The following is an 11529-nucleotide window of genomic DNA, read 5'->3' on the forward strand; positions in this document are numbered from 1 at the left end:
GAACTGAAAGTAAAACTCCATTGCAGGTTTAAATCTTATGAGGCACACCTCATTCAGTAACTGTATGTCATAAGAGTGTCTCACACTGTTTATATTTTTAAGCATACTACCAACACTTTCTGGCATGTCAGACTTTAAAGAAATATTGTAATTTTAACATGAGAGTGAGTCCCTTCAGTCTCTTGATCTGGTTTGCACGTAAGTGTGGCTAATTCACATTTAGAATCAATGTTCAAATTCATCTGTACATTAATTATAGATGTTACATTAATGCCCAGATCTATCACAATTTTAGCATGTACTTTCTGTTAATTTCACAGAAAAATAAAAGTCTGAAGATGCTGAGAATGACAGGAAGTCAGATTGGAAACAAGGTGCCATGCAACTGGCTGCTATGTTGCAGATCATCTCTACTTTAGAAGAAATAGACATCTCAGAATGTGATTTGGTGAGTTTGTTGAACATAAATATAAGCACAAAATAAAGGTAATTTACATTTGAATTAAAGTAGTTTTTTGCCATCATCCTTAAGAAAAACAGAAAAATCAGTGCTATTAATTCTAGCCGACCTCATCTTTTCAGTCTTCAAGTATGTTTTCAGGAAAACTGCTCTGAAATACATAATTTATTATACTTTTTTATATATATATATGTCTTTTTTTAGTGGTTAAAAGTAATCTTAACTTAAATGATAGGAGGAAACAACAGTCGATATGGCACAGATGCTGGTGGTGAAGAAGACACTGAGGGAGCTTCACTTGGGAAAACATGACATGACTGATACTGTTGTGGAGAGACTGTGTGAAACACTGAAGTTAAACGTCTCTCTACGCTACATGGATCTTCACTGGTATATACTCACTTAATTCATGATCCTAAAGGGATGGTTCACATAAAAAAGACAGTTCTGTTATCGTTTACTCACCCTCAATTCTTTTGAAAACTGTATGACTTCCTTTTGCTTTCCACAGAATAAAGTAAAAGGAGATTTTATAGCAGTTATATCGTAGCTGTTTTTTTTTCCATACAATGGAAGTGAAAGGCAACCATGGCTTTCCACTATCATTGTATGGCACAGGGCAACTCAGACATGACAGATCTTTTGTGCTCCACAGAAAAAAAAGATATTCAAGTCACCTTCATTTATATAGAGCTTTATACAATACAGATTGTTTCAAAGCACCTTCAGAGTAATAAAGAGGAAATTAAAAGAACCAATGATGCCAATTTAATCAAATATGAGGCAAATTCAAATTCTGCTGCAAAGCAGCTGTACAAAGACATTAGTAACAGCTTAAATTTGTTTGATCAGTGTTGATTCAGTTCAGTAACTGTAAAGTTCATCAGAAAGGAAATAACTATAATATGACTAAAAGATAGTCATAAAAGACGTGTTCATTTCTGTATTTTTTTTTAACAGTAACAGAATTACACAGGATGGAGCCAAATGCTTATCAGAGGTTTTCAAACAAAATCCCTCTTTGGAGATTTAAGATCTGTCTTCCAATTGCATTGAAGACCATGGTGCGGTGTATCTAAGTGAAGCTATCAAGCTGCCACACAGCAAACATTAAGCGTTAGTGTAATTTACCTATAAAATAACTCTATTAAATCTCAGGTTTACATTTACATTTATTCATTTAGCAGACACTTTTATCCAAAGCGACTTACAAATGAGGACAGTGGAAGCAATCAAAAACAACAAAAAGAGCAATGATATATAAGTGTTATAACAAGTCTCAGTTAGCTTAACACAGTTTACACATAAAGCTATATCCTTTGTATGTGCTGAATAGCTTATGTCATAATTTTTTCCGTACAGATTGTGTTACCAGCAACAACATTGGAAAGGAAGGTCTTAAGTCCTTCATTGAGGCAATGAAAGTGAATTCCTGTCTCACACACATTTACATCTTGGGGAACAAAGTTGAGGAGCTAGTTTGCATGGTGAGATTCCACAAGTCCCTAAATGATCAAGAACAGTGTTAAACTACTGTGCAAAAGGTCATTAAAATGTCTTGATGTTCTCTCTGCATTTATAATCAGGCTTTCTCTCAGCTCATAAGCAGTGGGCGGCACACTGATGTTTCTCACTATGAGGTGGATGATTGTGTTTTTCTAGCAGTTTTTCTACAAGTATCTCATTGTTTATGCAGGCATTATTATTGGACGTCCAGATATGGGGAACATGAAGACTTAAGTAATTCAGCTCTGGCCCTGATGGCATCAGATTCATTGGCTCTGCAGATCCATCCAGACTCACATTCATGATTTTGTCCGAAAGTGCATGTTGCTGCTTCAGAATAAGACACATTTAGACTAAACCTAATTGTGACTTCTTGTTGTTTTTTAACGTTTTCATTTGCTGACATGCAAAATAATCCACAGCACAGTTGGTTACATTTGTATTTATTATAATTAATCGCAAAGTTAGTGTTTTTGATTACAGCCTTTTTGTCCATGTGTCCAGTGTTTGGAAATGTCACAGGCTGCCATGATGTCTGCGAAAAACACGTCATTTATGTAAATGATTTGCTCTGACACTTAGTCTTAGCTGTATTGGGTATCACATGCAAATTTTTCAACAGTTTTGGCAGGACAGATAAAAGTCAGAGAGATTTTGATTTAGAAATTTCAGTCCAAAACTATATTTTTGTTTAATGTAAATGAGAAGGGAAGCAAATTAATAAAATAAAAGTGTAAACCTAAATACTCATAATCTCTACTGTAGTGCGAACCATCAACACTTAAATGGATAGTTCACCCAAAAATAAAAATTCTGCCATTAATTACTCACCCTCATGTCGTTCCAAACCCGTGAGACCTTTGTTTCTCTTCGGAACACAAATCAAGATATTACTATTCTCGTAGCTTCATAAAATTACAGTTGAACCCCTGTCACATGGACTATTTTACTGATGTTTTGCTTTGTTTCTGTGCATTGATCGTGGTAATATCATTACTGTCTATGGAGGGTCAGAGAGCTCTCGGATTCCTTCAAAAATATCTTAATTTGTGTTCCAAAGATGAATGAAGGTCCTACAGGTTTGGAACAACATGAGGGGTGAGTAATTAATGACAGAATTTTTATTTTGGGGTGAACTAAAGGCATATTCAATCAAAAAATTTACATTTATGAATCATCACGCAGATCTAAGTAAATAATACGTTTATGATAAAACCAGAACATTTTAGAAATCTCGGTAAAGAGGATGTATGGTCACCCTACTTTAACCCTATACTGACGAGTTATATTTAAACTTTCCATGTTTTAAATTGATGATAAAAAAATCCTCTTTTTATACGATCGTTTGTGTGATATAAAAATTGTAAAATACATGTTTAAAATTATGGGTCATAGGAAAGTACATAATGGTTGAATGCCTTTCAGTCATCACATTCTCAGTAACATCTTAATTTGCTACTTCAGTAACTTGGAAAGCCACAATTATCAAAGCTGTTGAAATGCTTCTTATTAACTTGCAGCCTTTGGCGTGGGCATGTCCAGCCTGTCACATTCCAGGATGACATTCTTCTTGCTAAGAATTTTTTCCAGCTTCTCTCTCTCAGCCAAACTCAGGGCCCAGTGCTGCAGAGACAGATGCTTGAGGGACGCTAGCTGCGGAAGCGCCTCCAACAAGGCGGGCAGCCAGGGAGACACAGAGAGGGGAGCAGAAGGTCGCAGACTGATATCCAGCTCCTCCAGTCCCTTTAGAGCAGCAGCCTTCTCAAAAAGAGACATCCAACCACCATCCCCAATGCTGCCATTATAAGACAAATCCAGCTGCTCCAGATGGGACAGAGCTCCATGCTGACAAGCAGATTCTGCAAGATTACAACAGTTTGCAAAAGTCTAATTAGAAGGATGTTTCAAGCAGTGTAGAACCTTAGCCTTAACCTAATTAACTGAACATTCTTCGACCAGAACTGACCAAGATGTAGCACATCTTCAGTGGTTAAACTGCAGCTACTCAGTCTGAGTTCCTGTAGTTTGCAATCAGGCTGCAAAGGCTCCAGAAATTGTCTCAGATTTTCTCCCACACACTTGTTCCATGACAAGTTCAGCCTTTCAAGCTGTTTTAGCATCTGCATTGCGGTAGCTTTGAAACACACACACATTTGTTTCAAAATCTCATTATTTAAAACGAATCAAGTTTCATGTTTTTTGAAACTGTATTGGTTTCATACCAAGAGCATTGCATGCGTGTGTGTTCAAAGAACAGTTGTTCAGTGGAAGTTTGGTTATCTGAGAAAGAGGGAGGGTTTGCAGAAGATCCGGGAGTGTATCTCCAACACTTTTATTAAACGACAAATCCAGCTCTTGGAGGTCTTTGAGAGATGGAGCTACCTGGACTGAGAAGCCAAGTTAGAATAAGAATACAAACAACTTTAAATCAACAGTGACAACATGTCTTACCTAAAGCCAATACATCCTCCTTTGTTAGACAGCACAGATGCATGTCCAAACTTCTCAAGTGTGGGAGGAGAACTAGGATAGTGGCCAGTGTGGTTAGACCTCCACCTGCTTCCTTATTACACGACAGATCGATGTGCTCTAGCGCAGGGATGAACCTGAGTGCCTGTCCTTTTAACATTTCACAAAACAAACATCTCCAAAATTATTATTGTAACTGAAATGGTTACTTACTGATATTTTAGTCTGAATTTGGAGCTTCTTAGTATAACATTTAATGTGTGTGTTTGTAAGTTTGTAGCTGTGTTGCTAATAGTTGTTTGTCTACCACTTATGGTCTATTTTGAAGGAGCTTTTATCATTGCTTTCATACCCAGAATACTAAGGCTGTCTTTACTGAGTCCACACATGCTCAGTTTTAGGGTCTTCAGTCGTGGAGTTGAGCTTAGAGAGGAGGTGAAGTTCTCCATTCCCTTGATGGACAGTTTATTATTGGACAGATCTAACTCCTCCAAACTAGACAACATGGGAAGAGCCTCACCTGTAGAAAAACATAAGTGCTTTTAAAATAAAAATGATTAATAACCATTCACAGCTCATTATAGGCTTATTCTGAATGACCTAAAGCTTAACTCCAACTCAAATGACTCAAATTTTTAATGAACTAATTTAACCGTTCTGGTTCACAAACCTGTTTTTAGTGGTTTATTTGTGAAATCAACTACTGATTGCATCAGTCGAGAACTGATTCAATGATCCAGTCAGAGCAAGTCTCAAGTTACCAAATCACTAAATCTGACTAGTCCAACTCAAAATGAGCCAAGAACTAATATGTAATATGTGTGAGTAATATGTTCCTCAGTCTGACTGCGCTGATTCCTAATAATTCATAATGATGTCATAATGATCTCTTATCTGACCTGACATTAGACCCCTAGCTCTTTAAATATGCATTTTGAGCTGGAGGAATGCTAAATGGTTTTAGAAACCTGCCAAGAACATGTCTATTTTGACCCAAAAGTAATCAATTATACAGGTGCTTCTCAATAAGTTAGAATGTTGAGGAAAGGTTCATTTATTTCAGTAATTCAACTCAAATTGTGAAACTCATGTATGAAATGAATTCAATGCACACAGACTGAAGTAGTCTAAGTCTTTTGTTCTTTTAATTGTGATGATTTTGGCTCACATTTAACAAAAACCAACCAATTCATGATCTCGACAAATTAGAATATGGTGACAATCAGCTAATCAACTCAAAACACCTGCAAAGGTTTCCTGAGCCTTCAAAATGGTCTCTCAGTTTGGTTCACTAGGCTACACAATCATGGGGAAGACTGCTGATCTGACAGTTGTCCAGAAGACAATCATTGACACCCTTCACAAAGCAATTCACAAAAATGCATTGCCAATAAGCTGGCTGTTTACAGAGTGCTGTGTCCAAGCATGTTAACAGAAAGTTGAGTGGAGCGAAAAAGTGTGGAAGAAAAAATGCACAACAAACCAAGAGCCTTATGAGGATTGTCAAGCAAACTGAAGAATTTAAAAAGAATTTAAATGAGCTTCATAAGGAATGGACTGAGGCTGGGGTCAAGGCATCAAGAGCCACCACACACAGACGTGTCAAGGAATTTGGCTTCAGTTGTCGTATTCCACTTGTTAAGCCACTCCTGAACCACAGACAATGTCAGAGGCGCCTTACCTGGGCTAAAAAAAGAAGAACTGGACTGTTGTCCAAAGTCCTTTTTTCAGATGAGAGCAAGTTTTGTATTTCATACATTTCCTAGAGTCTGGAGGAAAGGTGGAGAAAATCATACCAAGTTGCTTGAAGTCCAGTGTTAGGTTTCCACAGTCTGTGATGATTTGGGGTGCAGTGTCATCTGCTGGTGTTGCTCCATTGTGATTTTTGAAAACTAAAGTCACTGCACCCGTTTAGCAAGTAATTTTGGAGCACTTCATGCTTCCTTCTGCTGACCAGCTTTTTAAAGATGCTGATTTCATTTTCCAGCAGGATTTGGCACCTGCTCGCACTGCCAAAAGCACCAAAAGTTGGTTAAATGACCATGGTGTTGGTGTGCTTGACTGGCCAGCAAACTCACCAGACCTGAATCCCATAAATAATCTATGGGCTATTGTCAAGAGGAAAATGAGAAACAAGAGACCAAAAAATGCAGATGAGCTGAAGGCCACTGTCAAAGAAACCTCAGCAGTGCCACAAACTGATCACCTCCATCCCACGCCGAATTGAGGCAGTATTTAAAGCAAAAGGAGCCCCTTCCAAGTATTGAGGACATGTACAGTACTCATGTACAGTAAATGAGCATACTTTCCAGAAGGTCAACAATTCACTAAAAATGTTTTGTTTTTATTGGTTTTATGAAGTATCCTTATTTGTTGAGATAGTGAATTGGTGGGTTTTTGCTAAATGTGAGATAAAATCATCACAATTAAAAGAACCAAAGACTTGACTACTTCAGTCTGTGTGCATTGAATTTACTTAATACATGAGTTTCACAATTTGAGTTGAATTTACTGAAATATATTAACTTTTTTATGCACCTGTATTTTGCATAAAATAAATTACATGTTATATATAAAAAAAATATATATAGAAAATTTTATCATTGTATACAGTTTCCCCAAAAATTTTCATTAGTCTTATGTGTAAATACAAATATTTACTCAAGGAGAATTGTTACAGATGTTGTATTTCATCAAAGTATGTATAATTGAACTTTATTTTAGTGCTCCACCACTGCCATAAAAATTAAACTTCATAGTCTTCCATGTCATATGAAATCTTTCAGGGGAATAGTTGGAGGTTCTAATTCAATTACCATAATTATATGAGTTTTATACAAGACATGTCTTACTCAGAGCTGTAATGTCTGTCTCAGAGAGCTGACAGTCCACCAGGCGGAGTTCCTTCAGTGTGCTTTGAGGTTGGAAGTGTTCTGTTAAGTGTCTGAACTTTCCTGCGCCAAAGCCAACATTCCAGGACAAATCTAGCACCTCTATTAGAGGAATGCAGTCAAGAGCTTCACCTAGAATATCATTTTAAGAGAAATGAGACCAATTTCAATTATTTAGGTTGGAATTTATATGATTTTCCAAAGACATATGTGTCTACATTTAGCTTTTTAGCTCATGTATGAGTTACATGTAGCTTTTTTTAAGCATTTTTGTAAAGTCTTTTAAAACAAATCTTACATAAAATCCAATAATGACTGTCATCATTCATAGCATCTCAAACTTGTATGAATCTTTCTTTCTTCAGAAAACACAAATAAGATATTTTGAAGAATGTTAGTAATCAAAGAGTTTTGGTTCCCATTGACTTACATTATATTTTTTAACCATACAATGGACGTCAATAGGACCTGAAACTATTTGCTCATCAACATTCTTCAAAATATCTTCTTTTGTATTTAACATTTCCTTTCATTTGTATGAGTTCCATTGAGTTTCAGTTCCCATCTACTTCCAATGTATTAAGAAAAAATAATGGAAGTCATTAGGTTACCAATATCCTTCAAAATGTATTCCGCAGAAAGAATGTCATGGGGCCACATGTTTGTAATGACATCGAGAGTGAATAATGACAGAATTTTCATTTTTGGGTGAACTATCCTTTAAGTCATAATGATAAATGAATACTTCCTGTACCAAGAGCAGTAAGGTCTTGATCTGTTAATCTGCAGCTACACAGCTTCAGCACTCTCAGTTTTCCTACATGCTGCAGATGGGCAGTAAGTGCCTTCAGGGAGCCTCCAACCAGATCATTCCAGGACAGGTCCATCACCTCCAGCTGAGCCAGAAATGGCAGTAACGTTGCTGAGGATATGTCAAAACAATAATTGGAGATCCTGACAAATGTACGGTCTTGTTATTGTACTGTGAGGACAACAGCACGTCACAACACCCACCTAGTTCCACCACATCTGTAGCTGTCAGATCACAGTGGCTCAGGTTTAGATTCTGACTGTGAGGGGTTTTCCCAAGCTTCTGAATGAACTGCTTCACCCGACCCCAGCCCACAAGAGAGCCAGCCTCATCATCTGTGTCATTGATCTCTAAAGGAAAACGAGGGTTTGTTAATCTATATTTGCATTAAGTCAAGTTTTCTAAAAACATCTAATGCCCACCTTTGCCATGCTCATTATTTTCCTTTCCCTCACTGGATTCTTTCACTTCAGGTATGCCTGAGTTTCTCTTGTCACTGCTCTCTGATGGGCGGAAGAGGCGGCCCACAGCCGGTTTCTTTCTCTCTGTGAAAGAGGCTTTCCTTCGGAGCTGGTTCATTATCAGATCCAGAGGAGATATTTTCTGAACACTCTCCTTTCCTTTGGTTGACTCTGAATGTGAAGACAAAATGGATCAATAAATGACTCTAAATTTATTTATTATTAAATAATGCATAATTTCATAAACAGTGACTTACTGAGAATTTTTTTTTTTTAATCTCACAAAAAATCTATATATATATATAATACAAAATATATATTTTGCAGAAAAATTATACAGTATATATATAGAGGTCCTTCTCAAAAAATTAGCATATTGTGATAAAGTTCATTATTTTCCATAATGTAATGATAAAAATTAAACTTTCATATATTTTAGATTCATTGAACACCAACTGAAATATTTCAGGTCTTTTATTGTTTTAATACTGATGATTTTGGCATACAGCTCATGAAAACCCAAAATTCCTTTCTCAAAAAATTAGCATATCATGAAAAGGTTCTCTAAACAAGCTATTAACCTAATCATCTGAATCAACTAATTAACTCTAAACACCCTTTAAAAACTCCCAGCCTGGTTCATTACTCAAAACCGCAATCATGGGTAAGACTACCGACCTGACTGCTGTCCAGAAGGCCATCATTGACACCCTCAAGCGAGAGGGTAAGCCACAGAAAGAAATTTCTGATTGAATAGGCTGTTCCCAGAGTGCTGTATCAAGGCACCTCATTGGGAAGTCTGTGGGAAGGAAAAAGTGTGGCAAAAAACGCTGCACAACGAGAAGAGGTGACCGGACCCTGAGGAAGATTGTCGAGAAGGTCCAATTCCAGACATTGGGGGACCTGCGGAAGCAGTGGACTGAGTCTGGAGTAGAAACATCCAGAGCCACCGTGCACAGGCGTGTGCAGGAAATGGGCTACAGAGAAGCAGCACTGGACTGTTGCTCAGTGGTCCAAAGTACTTTTTTCGGATGAAAGCAAATTTTGCATGTCATTCGGAAATCAAGGTGCCAGAGTCTGGAGGAAGACTGGGGAGAAGGAAATGCCAAAATGCCTGAAGTCCAGTGTCAAGTACCCACAGTCAGTGATGGTTTGGGTTGACATGTCAGCTGCTGGTGTTGGTCCACTGTGTTTTATCAAGGGCAGGGTCAATGCAGCTAGCTATCAGGAGATTTTGGAGCACTTCATGCTTCCATCTGCTGAAAAGCTTTATGGAGATGAAGATTTCGTTTTTCAGCATGACCTGGCACCTGTTCACAGTGCCAAAACCACTGGTAAATGGTTTACTGACCATGGTATTACTGTGCTCAATTGGCCTGCCAACTCTCCTGACCTGAACCCCATAGAGAATCTGTGGGATATTGTGAAGAGAAAGTTGAGAGACGCAAGACCCAACACTCTGGATGAGCTTAAGGCCGCTATCGAAGCATCCTGGGCCTCCATAACACCTCAGCAGTGCCACAGGCTGATTGCCTCCATGCCACGCCGCATTGAAGCAGTCATTTCTGCAAAAGGATTCCCGACCAAGTATTGAGTGCATAACTGAACATAATTATTTGAAGGTTGACTTTTTTTGTATTAAAAACACTTTTCTTTTATTGGTCGGATGAAATATGCTAATTTTTTGAGATAGGAATTTTGGGTTTTCATGAGCTGTATGCCAAAATCATCAGTATTAAAACAATAAAAGACCTGAAATATTTCAGTTGGTGTGCAATGAATCTAAAATATATGAAAGTTTAATTTTTATCATTACATTATATATAATAAATAATGAACTTTATCACAATATGCTAATTTTTTGAGAAGGACCTGTATATGTATGTATATATATAATTTATTTATTTATTTAATATAATATTTTACATAAATGTTAATGTATTTTTGCATTTAACAATTATGAAATGTGGTTAATTTGCTTAATTTTCAGGTAAAATGAAAAAAAAAGTTTTAAAAGGGGCTTTTTTATACAAACAACAAGTATAATTTCATATTTTGAGGTTCAATATGACTGGACATTCCAGACAACATACCTGTTGAATCCATTGCTTCTTAAATGGAGATCTCGGCTTATCTGCAGGTAATTTATGTATGATTATTGTGTCCTTTTTCAATCTGAAAAACGAATACATTAATATTTAAAACAGCACGAAAGACAGTCGATTTGTTTACTTTCTCATATCCCGCTCATCGTTGCAACAGAAACTGTTTGACTCGAGCTGTTCCTACCTTGAAATATTTCTTAAACCTTTAACATATGCATTCATCAGTGCGCGATGATTTGGGGCATTTTCAGTCCGTGTTTACACCTGTCACATTCATACCGGATCCCGGAAGTTAGGCTGAACTTTGGCTTAATAAAAACACTGTAAACAAAGCGTTGTCACATGAATCCGGTCACTTTAAATGCCTCATTCATTTAAAATCTTAGTTATTCATTTATGAAAATTGCACAAACCCATGAATTTGCTGAGTGGACAGTGAAGATGGTTGAGGACCTCCTTAAGAAAGGTTTACTATAATCCTGGAAACCGTGAGTGTCTGCTGAAATAATATAATAGTTACTAGTGCTTTAAACCCATATATATATATATGATGGACACTGTGCATTATTTATTATTAGAAAAGTAAATGCAAGTCATTGTACATAATTAGGCGTTATATAATCATTTTTATTATTTTCCCCAACAGCACATTAATATATAATTTCCCATGATTAATGTAGAAAGAAAAAATTGGTGGGTGATACAAAGTGTCTCGATCACAAGTGGAGGTAGGACAAACATGTCATACGATACACATAAAAGATGATAATGAACATTTTGTACTTGACAACATCATTGTGACATTATGTTTGGCTTAAAGGTAAGG

At 36.9% G+C, this 11529-nt stretch overlaps 2 protein-coding genes and 1 pseudogene across 3 annotated transcripts in view; 2 read left to right on the top strand and 1 right to left on the bottom strand.

Annotated features, from left to right (window-relative positions):
• Positions 1–158: 158 nt before the first annotated feature.
• Positions 159–2548, top strand: LOC132115640 (leucine-rich repeat-containing protein 34-like; annotated as a pseudogene).
• A 557-nt stretch (positions 2549–3105) lies between these two features.
• LOC132116183 (leucine-rich repeat-containing protein 31-like) lies at positions 3106–10839 on the bottom strand. The gene is made up of 10 exons (XM_059524851.1): positions 10692–10839; positions 8560–8769; positions 8341–8487; positions 8081–8248; positions 7288–7458; positions 4788–4955; positions 4418–4585; positions 4189–4353; positions 3933–4100; positions 3106–3825 (listed from the first exon to the last, which is right to left on the bottom strand). Exons 1-10 carry the CDS (start codon positions 10702–10704, stop codon positions 3476–3478), a joined length of 1728 nt encoding a protein of 575 aa, XP_059380834.1. The 5' UTR covers positions 10705–10839; the 3' UTR covers positions 3106–3475.
• Positions 10840–11040: 201 nt separating this feature from the next.
• si:ch211-230g15.5 (polyhomeotic-like protein 3) overlaps positions 11041–11529 on the top strand; it is a 28790-nt gene continuing 28301 nt past the window's right edge. Inside the window, exons 1-2 of one of the 2 annotated variants that reach the window (XM_059524847.1) lie at positions 11041–11191; positions 11350–11431. The gene's annotated coding sequence lies outside the window, so the exon portion shown is untranslated. The remainder of the gene's footprint in view (positions 11192–11349; positions 11432–11529) is intronic. The other variant, XM_059524848.1, reaches the window with a different exon arrangement.

This window comes from Carassius carassius, chromosome 35 (assembly GCF_963082965.1).
Source record: "Carassius carassius chromosome 35, fCarCar2.1, whole genome shotgun sequence".
Lineage (NCBI taxonomy): Eukaryota > Metazoa > Chordata > Actinopteri > Cypriniformes > Cyprinidae > Carassius > Carassius carassius.